Source organism: Carassius carassius, chromosome 5, assembly GCF_963082965.1.
Source record: "Carassius carassius chromosome 5, fCarCar2.1, whole genome shotgun sequence".
NCBI classification, from domain to species: domain Eukaryota; kingdom Metazoa; phylum Chordata; class Actinopteri; order Cypriniformes; family Cyprinidae; genus Carassius; species Carassius carassius.
Genome location: NC_081759.1, coordinates 35011554 through 35034506, shown reverse-complemented (window position 1 = coordinate 35034506; position 22953 = coordinate 35011554). Strand labels below are relative to the sequence as shown.

Genomic DNA, 22953 nt, shown 5'->3' with positions numbered 1-22953 from the left:
GAAAAGGATCTTTCCGGTGTGGCATTAATGTCGGACTCAGCATTATATAGGCCTACATATATATCACTGACTAACATCAAGTCATGTAAAATTACAAAATGACAGTAAATGTTGCATCTTCACACAGAAGGATTAAAAGTACGTTTTAAAAGCATCCCTGAATATATAAAACAGTGTTATCAAATGTTTCATATTTCAGTTATTCAATATAATAATGGAGGCATAGGTTAAGTTAGATTGACTTAAACTATGATAAATGTGATGATGGAGTTGATTGTTATTGAGCATACAAAATGAGATAATTGATTGTAATTGTGAGATAATTGATTGTAAAAGATCCAATAACTGAGATAAGAACATTAAACACGATACTGGAAAAAGAAAATGAGCAATGGTTGGTGTTGTGAGAGTTCATATTTGGATTTTATGATCTCTTTGATAACCTCTCTAAGGGGTTAAGAGGTTATACCCATACAAATAGTCCATGTGAAACCCAATATAAACAGCTGTAATAAGACTTTCTGTATTAAAAAAAAAAATCTCAGCCTAAGTGTTTGCTTCAATCATAGCCTATGTAACCTTTGTAGTCAGATGTACAAATATACACATAGATGCTTGCTTTCATACATGTCAGTGGACAATAAAGACCTTCTCTAATTCTGAGGGGAATGTATGTGTGTTTCATTGGTCCTCAGCAAAATATATGCAACCATGACATCCTCACATAGGAATGCAGATTATGGTTTATTAGTAATCTGGATTTTATTCCAGTAGCCCATAATGTTGTTATGTAATTCTATACCCTCAGGGCAAATCAATTCTAAAGCTACTATGTATGTGTAATTGCTACAGTTTTTTCCATCAAACAATTTTTCTGTAACAACAGAAAGAAGGACAATTTGCAGATAGAAAACAACACAATTTCATGTTGAAATCCTAAAAATACATTGAGAATGTTTGTTAAAAAACAACAAAAATAACATTAAAGCTACTACATTATAAAATTGATTAGATTTCTATTTCTGTTTCGCCAAGTAAGTGTGCATTGCAAACAAAACATTGAGACCTGATCATCATTTCCAAAGGTTATGGTTTTGAACAGATAATGAATAGTTATTGTACACTACATATTATATTAAGTGCAACAACTTAATTTTAATTGTAAATCATGCATTTAAACTTCTACTTTTATATAGGATCTGCAGTAATGTCAATTTATTTACAGTGAAGATATCCAAGGACAAAAATATAAAAAAACATTTGTTAACCTTTGATTATCACCAAATAGGCTGTTGCTGACAGGCACTATAGACATATATCTATAGACAAATATCAAACAGTTAAACTGACACTATTTGATACCTCTTATAAGGTCCAGGCACTTGGCCCAAGGAAGGTATCCGGTGCTGGATGAAGGTTTCCTGCGTGTTCGGTCTTTCAGCGCTTAGAGTTATTCAATTTAGGTTACACTCAAAACTGACTCCATTATTTATTTAATCTGACTCCATTTTAGTATGACCTCGAATTAAGGTTGGAATGCAAATTGGTTGTACGTCTGTTTCTAATTCTTCTGACATTTGATTATTCTAGTTAAACTCTTTAGTTTATATTAACTTGTTCATTTGGGTGCTCATGTCTCTAACAAGGATTCAACGTAATCTACTAGAGTCAATAATTACAGAGTAAACCAGAATAAAATCAAATGTAACAATTTATTATCAGTCAGGTAAATATGAATTCTGCCAATTACATATCCAATTGAAACACGTCAAATCATATCAATACAAAACATCAAATTCTCAAAGATGAATCTAAAAGTAAAATATGCATACCTGACCTTAGAAAATACATAGTATGAAGTGAAGAGACACACAACACACTACGGGCTTTCTGGCTACAGAATCGCCCTGATCCTTTTGCTGCAATCCTTTAAATACCTCAGACCAAGACAAACATCCCCCGAGATGAAGACAGAAACTAACTATTGGAATTTGATAAGGTCAGGTCCCAGACCAGGGTAGTTTACACCTCAATGGGAACAGAAGGTAATTTACATGGAAGACCCTGGAAAAGGGCACTCCCATTACAGTAATCAAATTATCTCTTAACTCTTAAGATCTGTATCTTTTAATCTACTTTTCTAAGGTTGAGACCCTTGTACCAGTTGCCCTGAGACACCAAACATGACTGTAAATATCACTTGCATTAATGCAGAATATTATACTATTGGCAATTCTGAGTGAAACTAAGTGGAGGGAGTGTGATGGTGAGGTGTGAACTGCTAGGTGTGGTGCATCTTCGATGGCACCGTTATTTATGATGGAGGGTATTCAAGAGAGTGTTCAAATGTTAACTATCAGGAAAGTCCTTTAGTTTCTTAGAGAGAAGTCGCCCCTCAGTCCAGACGGTCCGGCTCCAGTCTTACACTCTTAAAGGTGCATAAACCCAAAGGTGCACTTATGAGGGCATTGTTTCACTGACAAGCTACACATCCATGTTTTGCCATGTTTTATTCTGACAATGTGACAGAATAAAAACCGCTTGGTGTGCTGTGCTTGTTATAATCATGGTAAATTTTACCAGTAACCTTTCACATGGCTGAGCTCTTATGCCCTCCTGAAGTGTCTCATAATCCTATCAGGACTGAGATGTAATGCTGTAGAGTCTTAGTGGATAGAAAACCCTCCTTAACACATGCATGCCGAAACCTGTATGTAGAGTTCATTTTTTTCACCCTACTAACCTATGAACAATAGGCAACATGCCTTAAACATGCTCAAATTGCACTTTAATATTTTCCCTTTCCTCACAGTCTCTATGTCCTACTTTTGCCACTCTATTTCTTCAAACAAAACTTTCCTTGTTTGCTTGGTAAATTATGTATCTTTGATGAGAGCTATAACTTGAATTGGAGATCAGCAGCACACATGGGGAAAAAAATTAACTTTTTGTTAGTTAAGGTTGGGCATGAGAACAAGGAACAAGACCAGCACAAAGTGACCACATGTCCTATGAAGAGCAATAAATAGACTAACAGATGGACTGTGTCCAACCATGGTAAAATAGATAAGAGGCTTTGGTGTCTTTACGTAATGATCCTCCAGTTGCAAATCATCAACAAACACAAGTGCAAGGCTAGTGCAAGATACAAGCTTAAAAAAAAGAAGAAAAGCTGGTGTTAAATGGACTTTGTTTTGAATATATCTCATGCATCATCCATTTATTTCAATATGCATGATCTATAACTTTGGTAATAATTTCAAACTCAACCAAAAATAAATTATGAATGAGTTTCCATTTTTTCTACTTCTATTTTTTATTAGAATAAAATGTTAAAATAGTGAGATGCATTGCATTCTTCTAAACACAAGCTCTGCATTAACAAAAATATGAGTCTAGCACCAAATGACAATAGCGTGATTTATGACAGATTTGCCATAGAGTCATCTAAGAGAATTCTACCAAAATGCAACAATGTAAAACCACAAGTGAATCAGATATTTTAGATGTTTGATGAGCAACATTTATTGCTGAACAAACATCACAGGCTACTGAAGTGTGATCCTCTTTATCAAGAAAATAAATAAAACATTTGGTAAATTCCATAGTCCTGCCCATGATTTTATTTTCCAAATTTTCCAATTCATTTTAGAACGTGTCCGTTATATGTGCATTTCACATTTACATAGGGCCATCTTTAAAGGTGACTATTAAAATGTTCCTCCAGCAGCCCCTGTGAATATATTCATTTTAATTTTGTTTTATTTATTTCAATTTCAAGCTGCAGTTAATAAGTATTTTTGTTCAGTTCTCTGTGGCTCTTGAGTCTCTGCCAGCACTGGGGCCCTCTCGGGAGAGGAGGGAATTTTGCAGGCTTTGTAGAGTATGACGAAGAGAATGAGAATAAGCACAGCTACTACTGAGTTACACACAATGGCCACTATGGCAGCTGCGGACAGTCCAGCTCTTAGTTCTGTCTCCATGGCGAGTTGACCTCAAGAATCTGATGTCCAAATCTAGGGAAGACACATAAAATCACAGTTCATCACAATAAGTTACCATGCTTCCATTTCTGCTGCCATTTTTCATGATTCTTGACAGAGCCAGCAACACCATCTGGTCCTTCAGTGAGTAAGAGTGATCTACTGATCAAAGGTTTGCATCTCTACAAAGGCTGACTGTCTTTTTTATGGAGCCAGATCCAAAAGGAAACCTCTGAATGATTCCTGAAAAACAAATACAACAATATTTTCTTAATGCAACAATGTGTATTTATTTAGATTTAAAGGTCATTAATTTACTCACTTTTAAAGAAAGCATATACATAGAGTGGGACCCAAAGGTCATGAGACCACTAGTGAAAATGATTTGTATTCTTTTCTAAATGAATACAACATATTTATTATAAATGATATTGTCAGCATTTCAATTTGAATGAAAACTTGTCATAGTATTTAGTTTCTTTCTTTGCTTTAATGATAACGATGTGACAAAACATTGACATTCTGCAGTGCTCCCAAGCACATTTTTAAATAGAAATTTGACGAAGGATGGAAATGCCCTAAAACCCATTTCCTTTCACAGACACATTTTTCAGAAAAGATATGTGTAGCAGCCAGAGTGATTTACCAATTTTGAGAGTTTGTCCTCTACCTAACATCCGTGTATCTACAGCAAGACTGTTCATCATGGTGAATCAGTTTCTAACCTTATCTCCAGTTGTTTTCTATATCATAAGGTCAGTTCTCTTTTCAGAGCTCAAACTACAGTTAGAGGGTCAATCCAGAGCGATTCCACTCTCATCATCTTCAAGTTAAGAGCCGAGCTTGAAGTGAGACAACACATGGGTAAGATGGATGAGCATCAATCTCTCTCTCTCTCTCTCTCTCTCTCTCTCTCTCTCTCTCTCTCTCTCTCTCACTGACACAGTAGGGAGCTCAGGTTTCACGTTATGAGGAAAAAAAATGAGTCTCAAGATTGCACCGAAAATTTGAGAAAAATAATGCCTCTTGTATACTCTCTGTGAAATTCTTTCTATCTCTTTGGCTGAGAAAGAAATATTCTGCTCAACATGAGAATGCAAGTTTAGGCCAGTGTTACTCTACTAAACAAAATGGAGAATTTAAGTCTTATTACACTTTAAATGGAGTGAACACCTGTACCTCATACAGTCTTCAAGGATTCGGACTAACGAGGGCACTTAGGCTACAATATCATTTTACTAGCAATATGCTTTGAGTCCCTCTCCAGAAACAAACACCCTCCCTGCATCAATCATCTTGTAACAGCACACGGAATAATGCAGACCTAATACTACAGTAGTGCTTCTATAAAAACTCTTTGCAAATCAGAGGACATAATGTAAGATCTCAGCTCTCATCTTGGGAAAAGGGTCCAACTGGTGTTATATATAGGTCTGAAAATGTAAACTGCACTTTGATTTACATGTATACTGCAGTTAAACCAAGCTACTCAATTTCTTATTTTACTTTGTTTTTTAATATAGGGCTATAAATAAAGAATAACAAAGTACATTTCTCATTTTCCCTGCAACCCCGCATAGAAAAGGCAGTGTGGAGAATAGATGGATGTTGAGTTTTATTGATGAGTTTATTGATGACAGTTGTGAGAGAGGAGAAAAGTTAACATAAACAGCTCAAATAAAACCACTCACAAATACAAAAGGTTTTGTCAGTTTGCTTTGAAATGCAAAGAAAGAAAGATACATGGAACATATTTTTTATAGTGGGCAGAATTTATATATGCCTGTGCATTTGTTCCAGATGAAACAACATTCATATGTTCACAAGGCCAAGATATCTTTGAGCATCTGATCTATATAAATGTATTACATAGGTCTACTCAAATTGTGCTAGAATATGGTAATTAAAGTAAATAGTTTACATTATTGTTGTTTTTCTGTTCAGAAATAGGACATATTTCAAAACAACTAGTTGAAGTACTCTACTAGTCCTTGAGAAAAACAGCCCTACCCCCCTAAATGAAATATGAGGGGAACAATGAAACACTTGTCTGTCCCACACATATGCTGAATACTAAATACAGCAGACAAGACTACATTCAACTGAATGAGAAAATGGTTAACTAAGTCTTTACATCATATTTAAGCAATAAACACTATAAAACGATGAACTTGCCTGTTTATAAGATGTGATGATGGTGCTCTCCGTTCAAAACAATACGATGCGAGCCGCCTCGCGTCAAGCTGGAATCTTTCATTTCATCCCGAGCGTAAACTCTGCTGTTATGGCGATACTGCTTTTGAAAAGTGAACTTACATATTTCCAAGCACTTCTGATGCCGACCGGTTATATGAATCAAGTTGAGGTCAGATGTGCAGTCGGATCAAAAAGTTTTCGCGAGACACTGCAGATACAGACGGGTCCGTGACTGCGCGCGTTCAGCATCCAATGAATCAGGTTGATTTGCGTCAGCTACTGAGAGATCTCACCAGTGACATTTGCTTACGTAATATTTACTTTACGAGTGTAGCTAATATGCAGATGTTGTGGCGTTATTCGGAACCTAGAACTCAGTGAGCCTCCCCGCAGTCAGTGACTGTAGGCGTGGTTGTCGTTGTGTTGTCCTGAGAACGAAAACAAACGTTAAACTCTGTAAACCAATAACATCACGTGCGTCGCAGACGACGTGAATGTTCCTGCACTGTCTGGAGGGCAGGCGCAGTCTGTGCCACAGTGTCTGAAAGACAACTGCTTTAAAAAAAATACATTTATATCAGCTTTACAAATGTGCCTGTGTATAGTTCAAGTTAAAAGATGCAACTAACTATTCCAATCAAATCAATTCAAAGTCCCCATAGACAGACTATAACTCTATACAGCCATGTAGCTACTACTAGCGTTGTTGATTCAAATAAGTATTTATATGGTTAATGAAGAAAGTAAAAATGGATTGACAACAGTAATTATTTTAAAAGAAGGAAAACACCCAAAATTCATTAAAAAAAAAAATGTTTTCTTGGTGTCGTGTTCCAGATGAGTTAATGTATAGAGTGCAAATAGCGCTTAAGTTATTATTTTTAGTAAAAGTAAAAGTATTGATTTAAAAAGCTTTTTTCAAAGGCCTCTTGTAAGTTTATTGAACGGGTCCTGAACCCCAGTTTAGGACCACGGGCTATATGGAGGACCAAGTAAATAAAAGCTGAGAAATAAGACTGAAAAATCATACTTTTGGAGAACTAATCTAAGTTTTTTTGGGTGATGTATATCTATGGTATTGTTGAAGATTTTATATAAGTATATATATATATTTTTTTTTTTTATTATGACATGAGTAAGAACCATAAAAATGCTTGGGTGCTCCTTTAAAGACATAATACAGTATTAAATTCATTTGTGCTGAAGAATGCAGTTTAGAGCAGCTATTAAATGTTTTTTTATGGTTTACCACTAACAAGTCAGGAGCCATCAGGAGTCTCCATGGAGCCAATAGGAGTACGGAAAGCAGAGATAGAGTGAGATGCTTCAGAGAGAGAGAGAGAGAGGCTTCACCCTCAGAATGTCAGGCTCTTTGAGAAGCAAAGATTTTCCTGTAATTTGCCTTGTAGAAAAAACAGGGATGAGAAATAACATACTCTCAAAAGCAATAATCTGATTAGTTTCCCTCAACATCTGTGGTTCAAAATTTTTACCGCTGACAGTCTCTTAACATTATCTTTAAATTATGTTTGAGAATTTGGCATTGATAAACACACGTCTTCACTTAAAACCACAGATCCCTCATCATCCATGTGCTGTTTTCACATGATATTGTTGCATGTCAGCAGGTCATGATTATCATCCCTTCCTCCTACACTTGAGTGGGAAGCGATCATAGATAGCCTCACCTCCTTTGGCCAAATGATCTATTGTTCTCTGAGGTACTGCAATCTTTTAAATACCATATCTGACATTCAAATCTGCTGCATTCATTGTGTTTGACATATGGGTGCAACATAGAAACTCTCAGGTACTTCATCAGGAGATGCTTTCATGCAGTTTAATATTCTGGCAAACATTTGGCAGTATGTATTGCAGCAGTGTGGGAGAGTGAGAAAGGAAAAAAATGATGGAAGTAGTTGATCCCTTGTTGAGCCAGTATGTATTTATTTATTTTTTTCTTGGAGAGTTGGTTTTCTGGTATTAAAAAAAGGTTGACATCCTTGGTTCATCTTAATTGTTCATCATGACCTTAAATAAACAAAGAAAAAAAGGAATGAAAAACCTATTCTGCATATGTAATTGATTATTCACATGTATAATTCATCACATGCCAATCTCTCTAATATTCTTTAGGTCATTTCCAAAGCTCAGGGATTTGTTAAACAGAATGGCCTTAGAACTGTATTAGTATCTCTGTGTTGTGAATACATTACTTCTGTTAAAGCATATTGGTTTATACCTTGTCGATCCAGTCATTGAAAGCGGACACACGGGTGAAAACAGTAGGTTTCTTCACAGTGTCACAGCCAAAACCAGAAACGAAGCTGGCAATACCATGCACCTCCCAGACATCGGCAGAGTTCTTACAGTTCAGGGGACCGCCAGAGTCACCCTGAGAGATGTTAACAAAAAAAATACTTATTTGTAGTCCACACACAAAAGTGTGTAAAATATTTATGTCATACAATTATTTGTTTTAGTAGGATTAGACTTGCTTTGTGCATGGTATACCAAGACCATTTTAGTGACTCTTAAATGGTTTTGCCCTATAAGCAAGTGATTACATTTTATACAATTGAGTCATTGTCAACCAATTTGTTCAAAAACCCAGATTTATTTCTTTTGTTGTTTGGTTTGGAATGATATTCATTGGCAGAGCCTAAACAGAAAGGTTACTGGCAACATTGTATCTAAAATGTTTGAAATTAATATTAGATTATTTGGGACAAAAACACTCTTACTTGAGTTATAATGCCTGAGTTAAAGTTACGCTGTAAATATAAGCTAATATAGATGTTTTAAAAATGTTGTGGCACAAGATAATTTATAAATGATCACAGACAGAATAACTTTACTCACATTGCAGCCAGCGACAATGCCATCTCCACCAGCGCAGACCATGGTTTCTTTGACAGTGGAACCCCACCAGTCAGACCTGGAGCAGGTGGCATGATCCACAGCGGGCATCAGTGCTTGCTGCAGTCTGTCAGGAAGAGGGCCTCCAGCTGGGACACAACCACAGTGTGTAGGTTTATACAAACTTTTGTACAGTTTACTTCATGTAAATGTAGAAAAATCAGGTTTCTTATACACTAAAAAGGTTACAACTATGTTTATATGTACTGTACAGTATGTCATGTGTTGTGTGCACAAGCACTTACTGTAGAGTCTTCCCCAGCCTGTAATATAGCAGGGGTAGTTGTTTTCAAGGATGGAGCCAGCAGGAGGAACACAGCCCAGCTGAACAGTGTCACTCAGTGTCACAGGCTCGGACAACTTGATCAGGGCAATGTCGTTTCTGAATGAGCACAAGAATCATAAGTGACAGCTGTTGTTTACACTGCCCACAACATAAACCTGAGAGGGTGAAAATTACAAACTGACTGTACAATATATTTATAAAGTAAAACTGATTTGAGTTGAATCACATTGTTTTATAATCCAACATATTTTTCAAGCTATTTCCTGTGAATGAGTGAGACTTAAAATCTATTATTGCTTCTGGCATATACCTAGAAGAAAAATAATGTGCAGTAAATGGTAGTATTATTTGCTCAACAAACCATTATGTTTTTTATTATTATAATAAAGGAAAATATGAAAACAAACAACAGGGCTCCATTTTTCCAGCTACAGTAATAGGAAGCAACAAACACTCTGAAAGCTTTTCACATTCAAGCTAAAAATGGCTGTGCCAACATTATGTTAAAAATATGGTGAAAAAAATATTTTATCACAGTTTTACAATAATTGGTCTGCAAAAAAGTATCATACATAAACTGGTCGATTTTACAGTAAAGTGGTTACAATGCATGAATTTAACCAATGTATTGACAAGACATGTTTACCTTCCTGTTAACTGTTAGTTAGGCCTAAAATGAAATATGACATAATTATGTAAAGTTATCCAAAGTAGAATACGTACCCAAGAGACACAAACATGGAGTTCCATTTCTCATGCACAATGATCTTCTGTGCACTGATGGTCTTTGAGCCATCCTCAGACACTGACAGGTCATGCTTACCAACATACACCCTGTAGTTGCGCCCAGAACTACAGGACAGACAATGCATGATGGTTAAAGTTTAAAATCCAGTTGAAATCTATTAATGTCAAGTTTACAACCCTGAACACAGTTAAAAATTAGTTCATGTTGTTAGTGCTGTTTAATTGAACTCTGTACCAACCAAAGATTAATATGTTAGATGAACAATGGATTGGTAACTTATACCTGATGCAGTGAGCAGCAGTCATCACCCAGTTTTCAGCAATGATAGATCCTCCACAAGTGTGATGCCATGAGCTACCACTCTGATACTGCAGAGAGATCTGATCATGGGACACACAAAAAGTTCATTAAGCATACAGATTCATGCTGAATTTAGAGACCGCTCAAATAGTGGAGCATTGCACTGGCAACACCAAGATGAATTTGAATCATAGATTTGATTGCCATGGATAATTACCATGGGTTTAAGTCCAGTGGAATTCATTAACCTATGAAATCTAAACCTTGAATGATGTAAACTGCTGTGTATAAAAGTGTTTGCCAAATGCATAAATGTGATGAAGAGAGGGAAAGAGTGTAATGACAAAGTTTGGAAAGCAGAAAGAGTGGCAGGGTTTTCAAGGGTGAAAAAGAATGAGAAATAAAGGCTGACAAAATGGTGCGATGGTACAAACCTGCCAGGGCCAGCTGTTGGGCCTGGCTTCCTCTCCATTGACCACACGAGAGCTGAGAGGCTCAATGGGTGGTTTTCCACACCCAAAGGCTGCAGTAGAAATTCAGAATAAAACCTTTACACCAGGTGCATATATAATAGAACAATATCTGTAATTGTTATATTGCAGGCCTCTAAGATCTGTTCAGGTGTGCAGACTTCTTACCGCTAGCGATGAGCACTGATGCTAGGATGAGGGTGAACATTTTGACTTGAGTCAGTTTGCTGAACACTTGTCTGCTTTTAAACCTTCTCTATTAGTGACATTGGCCACACAAAATTATGAAATACGTGCTTCATGAAGTGTTCCACCTGTTTTGCCTGGAAAAAAAAAATATCGGCTTTTGAACAGCTGCTTTCTCTGAATCCATTCACACGGCCTTCATGCACAAACCTCTGTCTTCACTAATATCTACTAAATTATGTATATTAACATACAGTCCTTAACAATTTAGCATTCGGTTTAAAAAAAACCTTCTTTTGTAGGGAAAAGGTTTTTCAATTTATATTTGTTATGATATTTGATCAACTTAGTTTCAAGTGAGTGGGTGAGTCTCCTGCCATTAGGCCGACTGCTTTTAGTTCTGGAAAATACAATTTGAAATTGTTAATAAATATTTATAAAAATTGAATAAATAACAATAGCTAGCTAGCAGATTTTTAAATGTTTTTGAAGTAAGTCTTTTATGCTCATTAATTTCATCATAAATAAAGTGAAAACAGTGATTTTGTTAAAAATTATTTCTATTTAAAATAGCTGTTTTCTCTTCAATGTATATAAGAATTTCATTTATTCTTGTGGTGGAATTACTCTATTTTTTTCTATCACATGATCCTTCAAAAATCATTCTAAAATGCTGACTACTGTAGGTGCTCAAGAAACATTTCTTGGTATCAATGCTGAAAACATTTGCGCTGCATTAGATATTTTTAGTGTGTTGATGTTAAACATGTTTTTAGTGATTTTTTGTTCTCTTAGTTATTTTAATGTCCTGTAAGGAAAACCTTTTGGTCAAGTTTAAATGAGGTCAACAGATGGTAAGTTCTCATGGAAATGAGTTTAACATTGGGTTTGACATATGTCTGCATTTACTTTTGCTTTTTTTAGGTCAGAAAATTAGGCATAAGGATATTGCACTATTGAATCCACTCAGCAAACCTTAGATTTTACATAATGTACTGTATGTACTTTTTATGACATAAAAGTAGAATAGCTTGATGGTCATTCATTGTCAGACTGAAAGTCAAGATATCATAAAAGCACATTTTGGCCCCAGCTTGCATTTTATGACAACTCTCTAATAAATAACAGAATTGATTAAAAATTTGCATTTTTATATAAAAATGCATTAAAGCAAAACATTTGAGTCTTAAACACATTACCATTGTCAACTGGTTTTGTTTAAATTTGGAGCTCATTACAGCTGAACATTAAATGTGAACAATTGAATATACACATACACAAACACTGAGTTTATCTGTTGTCTAAAGACAAAGCAGTTACAACAGTTCGGTCATGTATAGTTTGCACTTTGACATGGGGATTAAAAAGCAGACACAAGTGTACTTAGTGTTTACTTATAAACATCAGACTCAGGATTCAACTTCACAGAACCTAATGCATTTGGTGCCCTCTTCTTATTCAAAGGATAATGTGGTGAATGTTCACCCTAGAAGCCCATTATACTGCATGGGGAAGCTTCAATCTCATCTAGAGATTGAGACAAACTATCCTGAAGTCTTTCAAACAGAAGATAAGATTAATGGGGTTACTTCACCCTGCTGTTGATGAGGTTACATTATCTAATGTAAAATATCTTATAAAAATGACTAAAAAGGAAATCTGTAACTTAATGTTATATTTTCATAATATTGTCATTTCCGTCTGTTTGCCCCTAATACTGTATGTATTCCCTATATGTTTGGGATCAGTAAGAGTCTCTTATGCTTGTCAAGGCTGCATTTTATTTTAAAAAAATACAGACAAAATATTACTGCAATTTCTTAGACTTTACATTACTGCAATATTACTGCAAAAATATTACTGCAATTTCTTAGACTTAGACTTTAAATAATAATTGATTTCTTTTAGGCAGCTTTTATCAGCCTTTACTCCAGTCTTCAGTTTCATAAGATCCTTCAGAAGTCATTCTAATATGCTGATTTATTATCAGTGTGGAAACTGTTGTGCTGCTTTATTTGTTATTTATAAAAAATATTTGGAACCTGTGAACGTGATACTTTTTCAATATGTGATACTTAATTTCTTTGATAAATAAAATTTTAAAAAAGAACAGCATTTATTCAAAATAGGAATCTTTTCTAAAAAAAGAAAAAAAAAGAAAAAGGAAAAAGGAAAAAAAACTTACAACTTTCAAATATTATATATTGCAAAACAAAATGTATATTTTGAATAAACACTGTTCTTTTAAACTTTCTATTTATCAAATAACCCTGAAAACAGTATCACAGCTATCAAAAAACATTAAACAGCACAACTGTTTCCAACTTTGATTACAAATCTGCATATTAGAATGATTTCTGAAGGATCATGTGACACTAAAGACTGGAGTAACGAGTAATAAAAATTCAGTTTTGCTTCACAGGAATAGATTATATTTTAAAGTGAATTCAAATAGAAAACTGTTACTTTTAAATTGCAATAATACTGCAAAAAATTAATATTTTTTCTCTTAATTTTTGATTAAATAAATGCAGTCTTGATGATCATAAGAAACTTCTTTAAAAACATTGAAAATCTCTTTAGATGGCAGAAAAGAAATAAAGAGTGACATTACAGCCACTTTTTTCAGTGATTTTCATAAAATGAAATGAAAACCATCTTTCAGTTTACTTCATCAAATGGCATGAAAAGCTTGACTTTAGAGATTAACAAGCTACCTGAGCATTTAATGTGTTCACTTTGAACAATGGCACACTGTATGGCTTTGGCTCTGTACAAGGTCCATTTTGCTTTAGATCTAGCCCATCCCAACCTGTCATGTGTTTATTGGAAGGTCTATATTATCGGTCTTATTCTTCTTTGGTTCTACCTTTTTTGTGTAGTGTTTAATATGTTTTTAAGACTGAGAATCTTAACATCCAAAGTCATTTCTAAACCTATACAGGACTCGGTGTATAAAGTGTCAGGTATGCATTTCTGTGCTCTATTACTATAGCCTTATCTCTGTGTTATGTTAACATCTCTTAGGCCTATGTTTTGCCACATGGATGATCATAGTATTTTGTCAAGCCATAACTTCTGGTGATACACATATATTCTAATATATGCAAAAATTTTAACTGACAGTTTAAAGTTTACACCATCTGTTGTCTTATCTACTGTAGGCTAAGCTATATCTTAAGTTATTCTTGTTCCTGTTGTCATTTAGTAAAAAGGAAATGGTACATTAATTAATTGACTGGCATTCATACAAGAATACTTCCTAAAGTCTATGAAATGCTATACTTTCTAAGCTAGTGTGGTTGTAAATAAGGTATAATATCAAGTATAGTATTCAGGGTTAGGCAACATTTAAGGCAACACATACAGAAGAGATAATGAAACACAAGTGCAACACTTGAGGTTGCCACTATTTATTTTCATTCTCTGTGTACTGCACTCAGTTCATAATTAAAGTAAGATACCATTTCAGCTCCTCATTAACTCTGATGTCCTCCAGAACACTGTACAGTCTAATCACCCGTCACATTGTCTGTGTCACACCTCACACCATGATTTGATTTGTTATGGTGTGATTTCTTCTCAGCTAACAAAAAACGGCCATCTGCCAGTGGTCTGGAGTTCATTGGTCCTCTTGTGAGCTCTGTGGAGGAGACCCCAGACCCCATTAACGCAGTTATTAAAGGTGAAATTCCCTCCTGGATCACTGGCAGCTTCCTAAGAAATGGACCCGGAAGATTTGAGTTTGGTGAAAGCAAGTAAGAGGGAGAAATATTGCAATAATTGCAGCAAGATCTGTTCATTTTTATCTGGTTGTTTTCTTTGCTCATTTGGCTTTATCTGTTCCTCCTCAGATTCAACCACTGGTTTGACGGCATGGCCTTGATGCATCGTTTCCACATTAAAGATGGTCAGGTGACCTACAGCAGCTGTTTTTTGCGCAGTGACTCTTATCTGCAAAATGCAGAGAAAAATCGAATTGTGGTGTCTGAATTTGGAACCCTGGCAACACCTGACCCATGCAAAAACATTTTTGCCCGGTTCTTTTCACGTTTTCAGATTCCAAGTAAGCATCAGTTGGAGGTGACAGTGACATGTGATCATGAATACAGATCATTGAGACAGAATGCTCTGACTAATCTATATAGATTAGATCAGAATGGACAAGTATAATGCTTGTCAACGTTCATGCAATTACTACAAATCCTTCATCTGAACCCATTCTAATCCTCAATTGTGTTTGATTACCAGAGGCGACTGATAATGCAGGAGTGAGCTTTGTGAAGTACAAGGGAGATTTCTATGTAAGCACAGAAACCAACTTCATGCGCAGAATTGACCCTGTGAGCCTGGAAACCAAAGAAAAGGTAAATATGACCGTTTCACAGATACAGTAATAAAAATATGGTCTTTTCCTAAAATAAACAGTTATCTCTATGCAATTTTGTTTTTCAAAGGTGAATTGGTCAGAATATATTGCAATTAATGCAGCAACAGCTCATCCACATTATGACCGCGACGGAGCAACTTACAACTTGGGAAACTCACATGGCCGAAATGGTTGGATGCATAGCTAAACACTAATGCCTTCTTTTTGTTAATCAAACCAAACAGGACTGCAAAAATAAAAACTCTTTCTAAACCAAACCAACCTACCTATCTGCAGTTGGTCAAACAAACATATGCATGCACCACAATGCCAAACTTTTGGGAAAATCAATATTGGATTTTTTTTTTTCATTATTCTGATGAAAATATTTGAACAATAACAATGACAAACACTTCACCTATTCTGTTTCTCAAAGGCTTCTTCTACCATATCCTCCGAGTACCACCAGGTGACGAAAAGAATGATGTTGCTGATCTCTCAGGCGCAGAGATTCTTTGCTCTATTCCTGCTTCTGACCCCAGGAAACCATCATACTACCACAGTTTCGGTGACTTTGCCTGCCATGTTTGCAGTTTTAGTTTTTTTTTCCTGCTTCTTCATCGATCTGTAACATTATTATAAATATTTTCCTTCTATTTACATAGAATTTCACATGGTTGGAAATGTGGGCCACACACTTGTTCATGCAGATTGTCCAATATATCATAATCTTCACCAACAGCCAAATGGAAAATAAAGCATTTTTCTGTTTTTCTTTGAAAGTGTTTTTACCTTATGTTTGCAGTCATGTCAGAGAATTATATAGTCTTCATTGAGCAGCCAATCAAACTAGATCTGCTGAAATTCATGTTGTTCAGAGTTGCTGGAAAGAGCTTTCACAAAGTCATGTCCTGGAACCCGGAACTGGAAACCATTTTCCATGTGGCAGACAGACACACTGGCCAGGCAAGGCAGAATCAGATCTTCATACTGACTTTAATTGTGGGCACTGTGTATTTCTCTCACTTCACGTCTAACATCCATGTTTTCATCCACACAGCTCATCAAGACAAAATACTACAGCAGTGCTATGTTCACACTGCACCAGATTAATGCATATGAGGATAATGGATATTTGATTATGGACATGTGCTGTGGAGATGATGGCAATGTGATTGGTGACTTCACAATGGAGAACCTTCAGGCATCTGGAGAAGAACTTGACAAGGTAGCGCCTTCACATAATGTTGATAATGCTGACCTCTCTTTTAGTTTCATAGAAATGTAACTTTAATGGATTGTTTATCTGTTGGCTTTTCCAGTTCTTCAATTCACTGTGCACAAACTTACCACGGAGATATGTACTGCCTCTGGATATAAAGGAAGATGAGCCTAATGACCACAACCTCATCAATTTGCCGTACACCACTGCCACTGCTGTGAAGACTGTAAATGGGGTATGTGAGCAACAAAAAGGGCGCCTGGAAAAAATATTTATGGATATCAATAACTGTCATTTCTCTTTGGTAATAATAGGTGTTCCTGAGCCATGAAGATCTCTACAATGATGACCTGTTGCAGTATGGTGGTCTTGAGTTCCCACAGATTAACTACACGTATTACAATACTCGTCCTTATCGGTACTTCTACGCCTGCGGCTTTGGACACGTATTTGCTGACTCACTGCTTAAGATGGATTTAGAAGGAAAGAAGCTAAAGGTACCAACTTAAATTAAAATAGAATTTTATTAGATGAGTATAATTGAGAATATAATGTTTGGCCTGTGTGGTTGTCTGTAGGTGTGGCGCCACGCTGGTTTGTTCCCATCAGAGCCAGTGTTTGTTCCTGCACCTGATGCTAAGGATGAGGATGATGGTGTGGTCATGTCTGTGGTGATTACACCAAGAGAGGTGAGGTTCACGATGTCATCATAGCTCAACTGACTTGATTTGATGACATATGAACATATTATATAAGTAATATATAATCTTAATTTGGTCAAGGTTCAGTCTAAGAATTCAGTCTTGACAGGTGTGATAATGGTGTGTAACTTTGTTTAGAAAAAGAGCAGTTTCCTCCTTGTCCTTGATGGCAAGACCTTCACAGAGCTCGGGCGAGCAGAAGTTCCAGTGGACATCCCGTGTGGCACTCATGGACTCTTCAATAAGATGAGCTAAAAAAAAAATAATAATAAAAAAATATCCTATTTAAAGTACACCCAGCTATGTAATCTTTAAAATAAGCTTTACTTTGCTTTGTATGTTATATAGTTTGTATATGGCTAAGTGAAAAAACTGGCATGCTTGTTGTTTTTTGTTGTTTGCTTGTTGTTATTTTAGCAGTAACCAAGAGATGAAATTGAATAGTTGAATAGTACACAAGAACATTTTATTCATCAACTGTATAAAGTATCATTTAAATATCAAAATAAAGTTCAACAGATATCGCCAGAGTATCTAGAGGGAGAGGGGAAAAAACATAATAATGTTTTTGTCATAACTGAATAGAGAATAAATACGGTAACAAGTTTGATCCCAATAGTTTGCTTATCCTCCTTCTTTTGTGTATTTCATCAAACGATTATTAGTTCATTGATCTTCAAATCACTAGGTGGCGCGCGTGCTACACGGAAGCGGTGACTCGTTTCAATCAGTTCAGTGATTTCTCATTTACACCGCCTCAACAGTACATTAATGTACCATACAAACGTATGAACTTGTGTTTAGACAGAAAATAAGGTAATGTTTTTGCAAGAAAGCACAAATCCGATCTCCAAACTGTTGGTATGACCTAGTTTTTAGTAAACTTCCTGTCTAAATTACAAGGAAATGAAATAGTCAATAAACTGGCCAACCAAGCAATGAAACGTATGCATGTTGAGGTACAAATTCCACTGAGTAAAGTGGAAAGAATTAAAGAACACATGAATAAAAAGTGGCAGGAAATGTGGGACTAGGATTTACAGGGCAGACACCTACAATATCCAAAAACAAGTTGACAGAGGGAGAATATGCTTTAACAATAGAAAAGAAGAAATAATTATTACTCGACTTCGAATAGAACATTCTGGTTTAAATCATATTATTCACAATGGGGAAACATCAAGGCAGGATTATGTACATGCAGTGAAACAGAGACTAAGCATGTACTTCTACATTGTGCAGTATATATACCAAAGAAAGAGAGGAGTTATTAAAAAAAAAAAAAAACTGAGGAACATAGGAGTATTTAATTTCACTTTATCAAATCTTTTAAGTTGTGCCTCGGGACAGACAAGTATTATGAGAGAAATTCTTAGTTATCTGAAGATAACAGGGTTAAAAAGTAGAGTTTAAACTTATAGCAATATTACCTTCAGTCCAGTTGGTGGCGGTTATTCACCATAAGTTGGCTTATCAACCGCCATTAAATCGTACAAGAAGAAGAAGACAAACATAAATTGTGTACTTTCTGCTAATAACCCTGAAGTGTCATACAAAACTTCTGAATCTGACTAACCTGTAGAAATACACGCTGTTGCTTGAGCGAGGAAAGTGTTTGGGCGTTTAGAGCAAAGGTGCCGCGTTACAGTGGCTCATATGTGAGTGACATTGCAAATTCTTCCAGCCTCAATAATATATTTATGAATCGATCAAATGTATAGACTTGTGTTTAGACTGAAAATATGGTAATGTCTTTACAAAGTAGCACAAAACTGTTAAAAGCCTTGGTTTTAGTTAACTTCGTGTACTGTTGTATAACACTGGTATTTTCAATTTCGACCTGACATAGAAGAGTTTACTTGCTGTTTTAACTAGTTACTCAGTCTGTATTTTGGTCGTGTATTTTCAAATAGGTTTTTCTCCTATATTTAAAAGTCTATTTGAAAAAGAACTATGCATTGAGCACAGATCTGTAAATGTGAGGTGTGGCTCTTAATGGCTGTTCTGCTTTGTGTCATGATGAATTCATACATTGTCTTTATCTATATCAGTAACTGTCAGGGTGAAATATGCCCCTGTTCCGTCAACTTGAGCCCACACCGGAGAGAGAACTTCAGAGGAAGAAAAAACGGAAGAATGATTGGACAGAGGATGAGGACGAACCATCTACACTGATTGGCCTTTGTCTTCAAAGCCTAGCCGAGAACATGAAGGAGATGTGGGCAAAAGATTATGCCCAAAAATACATGGACCAGTATTTCTTTAGATACATCCTGGGTCCCTTCAGCTCATTACGTGAGTACTGAAAATATACACCTTGAGAACATGTGTAGATAAGTGAGTGTTCTCTGTGTGTTTCTCTTTTAGCTGGTGAGTTGTTGGAAGAGCTGTTGTCCATCCTGTCCTCGCGTAATTTGTTGACACGTGCTGCCTTGCATCTCCTTCTCCTCCCACAACTGAGCTGTTTGTCCCTCACATCAGCCTGTAGCCTTGTCAATGCCAACCTCTGCTCTCTTATCCAGATACGCTGCCAGGTTACACACACACACACACACACACACACACACACCCCTTTCTAACTTTAGTATATTTCATATTTGCCCACCGTTTGCAAAAAAATGCTTGTAAAATTGAAATTTGTTTCAGTGAAATGAATTTAAAGTTAACCATATCAGACCGCAAATGCCAGATTTGCCCATTACTTGCAAATTTCCATCAGTTTAGCGGAGCCTACAGCAAAAGAATAGAATTGTAATTTGTTTTAGGTAAGCCCTGGTAAATAAAATACTGTTGTTACACATCTTGCAGTGGAAGCCATAATTTGTTATTGTAATGTGACAAAACAACAAAAAGATAATACTTATAATACAATAAAAACAATCATGAAATAATAAAATCATTAGAAAATAGTCAAATATTATATACTATTAATATAATAAAAATACTGTTTAAAAGTTGTATGTATACAAAATCACCGAAGTTGCATTTATTTATTAAAAAAACAAAATCGTAATATTTTAAAATATTACTCTAGTCTTCAGTCACATTATATTTTAATAAGCTGATTTAGTGCTCATGAAACATTTCTGACTAATGTTATTAATTTTGAAAACAGGTGAGATGCTTTATTTGTTAACCAGAATGTTAAGGGGATGTCAGTAAAATGCTGACTTACAAACATTTTAATAATATGCATTTGAATGTTAGTCTTGCCTGTTGTCAGTGCATACAAAGCTCCCACTGTTCCTATGTTCACTCTTTTGTCTCTTTTTTGTATAGAATCTTCAGTCGCTGGATCTTAGTGGTGCACAGAATATATCTGCATCAGTGCTGTGTGAGCTTGTGGGCAGCCAAAGTCGTCTCCGTTCCCTCTCCCTGGCTGGAACCCTGTGTGATCAGAGAGTGATATCAGTGGTCTGCCGCAAGTGCCCCAAACTGAAACACCTGGATGTGTCCCGGTGCCTTGTCCTCACCCCTGCAGGCCTGCTCCCTCTGTCCTACCAAGAACCACTTGTCAAGAATGCAAACATCAGCAGCCTACTAGCTCTTGATATCGGTTTAGCAGAAAATGAGAGAGATGCAGTAGCTGCAGTTGCATTTCTCCTGCTTGGCTTACCTGGTCTTCAGAGGTTGGCAGTGGAGGGATTGGGACAGGCTTGTGCTCTCTTACAGAACAAACAGTTTGAGGGGACCGAGGAGTTCACTAGTCGACAAGGTGTGCCACTTCTCAAAGACATGTGGACGAAGCGAAAACGGGAAGACCACTTGAAAGACAGCAGTTTACTGAGTACAGATAGAGAGGAAAATTTTACTTTGGAAGGAAAAATTGATGAGTATTTATCGTTAGAGGAGAGTCAGATAGAGGCTAGTGATTGTACTGATATAAATAAATGGACAAGGACTTCAGGAGAGGGTTGTGACAAAGATGGATGTAGAAATAGAGCTTGTAATGGAAGGGATAGTGTGACAACATCTCTCAGGGATGTACAAGGGCTGTCTCTGGATACTTTAGAGGCGGTAGGGAAGGTCTGCCCTGAAGTGCGTGTCCTGTCTTTGGACTGTCTCCAGAGCAATGTGGATGATAATGTTGACCGCTTTGAACAGGCAGCAGTTTTAGCTAGAGGACTTGGTAGGTTCTCTGGACAGCTAAGCTGTCTTTCTCTACAGTTTGCTGGTCTTCTGTCTGAACTGGTTCCAGCACTTAAAGCCACAGGCTCACATCTGCTTTCACTCACCTTGGAAGGCGTCAAAGCTGATGGACATATTCCTCTTCTGGAGCTCATTCATGCCTGTCCCAGACTCACTACTCTCACTGTTCATTTAGACCCACCCAGGGATAATCTTAATGGAGAGGAAGAGGAGGAGGATGAAGGTGAAGATGAAGGCCTTCTTTCTAATCTGCCATGCATTCCACACCTCCGCTCTTTAACACTAAAGTAAGTCAAATGTAGTCATTCTTGCAAAATTTTATGCTGATGCACTTTCCCATTACAATCGAATCTGCTGGTTTCTGTTATCTGTCTTTTTTCCCAACAGTTTTTCCCTGGATGAACAACATCTGAAGCCTGCATTGTGTTGGAGGTCTCTGAAGGGAGTGCTGTGGGCACTTCTTAGAGGCGCTTCACTCCTTCAGAAGCTCTCACTAATTGCTGTTCCCTGTCGACTGGACCCTGTGTTCAAACTTGTCCTGAATCATCGGGCCAAACCTCTCGGAGCCCTAGATAGTCCCCCACTGCACTGCCTCAGATCTGCTAGCCTGAACCGCTCCGATGTCTCTATGGAGACCATAATACATATTCTAAACACTTGTAGACACTTGTCTCATTTGGATTTGAGTGGCTGCTGGGCTTTGACTTTGAGCAATATCACAAAGTTACAATGCAAAGCCAAAAGAAGGCGCCATATGCTGCAAATAACATGGGCATGAGCTTGGGAAAGAAAAGGCCATGCTAAGATTGAAAATGAGTTGTATGTCACAATGTTATTTTGTTGATTTATATTTTTGTCTTTCACAGTTGCCTAGAATTACAGAAAAAAAGATAAATGTAATGTAATTATGTATTCATGAAATTGATATATGAAACTAGGAAAATATATTTGGCGCTGATACAAAGATAAAATTAATAGAGTTCTCATAATCAGATTTATAAATTGTCCTTTGTAATTTTCTATCCGTATATCCACATGGCCTTTGAAATGTAGAATTATGTTTACCACAAGCAATCTGTATGTTTGAACTTGGAACTCTTAAGGCACTTTTTTTTAAGATGGCCCAGCTGTCCAATACACCCTTTGTAAAGTTTTTGTTTTGACAGAAAAAAAGTGTCATGCAATTTATATTAGAATGACTGATTTTTCTATGCAAAAGTCCCAGGATAAGAGCAAGTAAATGTACTTATTTTTATAATGTATAATTTTTTTATTCTTTTTTATCACAACCTTTAAACCATCTGAGGTTTTAATGTTTCTGGTAAAAGTGTTAGTACAATAAATTGTTATTTAGGAAACGATAATAATGATACGTGTATCAATAAATCTTGTACTCTCTACAGATGTGTTGTTGTTTTTTTATA

The 22953-nt window shown here is 36.2% G+C and overlaps 3 protein-coding genes across 3 annotated transcripts; 2 read left to right on the top strand and 1 right to left on the bottom strand.

Annotated features, from left to right (window-relative positions):
• Positions 1 to 8104: 8104 nt before the first annotated feature.
• ela3l (elastase 3 like) lies at positions 8105 to 11205 on the bottom strand. The gene is made up of 8 exons (XM_059550905.1): positions 11071 to 11205; positions 10867 to 10955; positions 10415 to 10512; positions 10108 to 10236; positions 9344 to 9480; positions 9042 to 9187; positions 8422 to 8574; positions 8105 to 8210 (listed from the first exon to the last, which is right to left on the bottom strand). Exons 1-8 carry the CDS (start codon positions 11108 to 11110, stop codon positions 8193 to 8195), a joined length of 810 nt encoding a protein of 269 aa, XP_059406888.1. The 5' UTR covers positions 11111 to 11205; the 3' UTR covers positions 8105 to 8192.
• A 2725-nt stretch (positions 11206 to 13930) lies between these two features.
• On the top strand, positions 13931 to 17744 carry bco2l (beta-carotene 15, 15-dioxygenase 2, like). The gene is made up of 12 exons (XM_059549225.1): positions 13931 to 14054; positions 14675 to 14846; positions 14943 to 15154; positions 15340 to 15455; positions 15546 to 15648; positions 15894 to 16025; positions 16263 to 16423; positions 16518 to 16685; positions 16780 to 16914; positions 16994 to 17176; positions 17258 to 17368; positions 17519 to 17744. Exons 1-12 carry the CDS (start codon positions 13979 to 13981, stop codon positions 17633 to 17635), a joined length of 1686 nt encoding a protein of 561 aa, XP_059405208.1. The 5' UTR covers positions 13931 to 13978; the 3' UTR covers positions 17636 to 17744.
• Positions 17745 to 18849: 1105 nt separating this feature from the next.
• On the top strand, positions 18850 to 22471 carry si:ch211-214j8.12 (uncharacterized protein LOC100000539 homolog). The gene is made up of 5 exons (XM_059550926.1): positions 18850 to 19038; positions 19432 to 19675; positions 19748 to 19914; positions 20660 to 21816; positions 21917 to 22471. The coding sequence occupies exons 2-5, from the start codon at positions 19450 to 19452 to the stop codon at positions 22305 to 22307; spliced, it is 1941 nt and encodes a 646-aa protein (XP_059406909.1). The 5' UTR covers positions 18850 to 19038; positions 19432 to 19449; the 3' UTR covers positions 22308 to 22471.
• Positions 22472 to 22953: the final 482 nt, after the last annotated feature.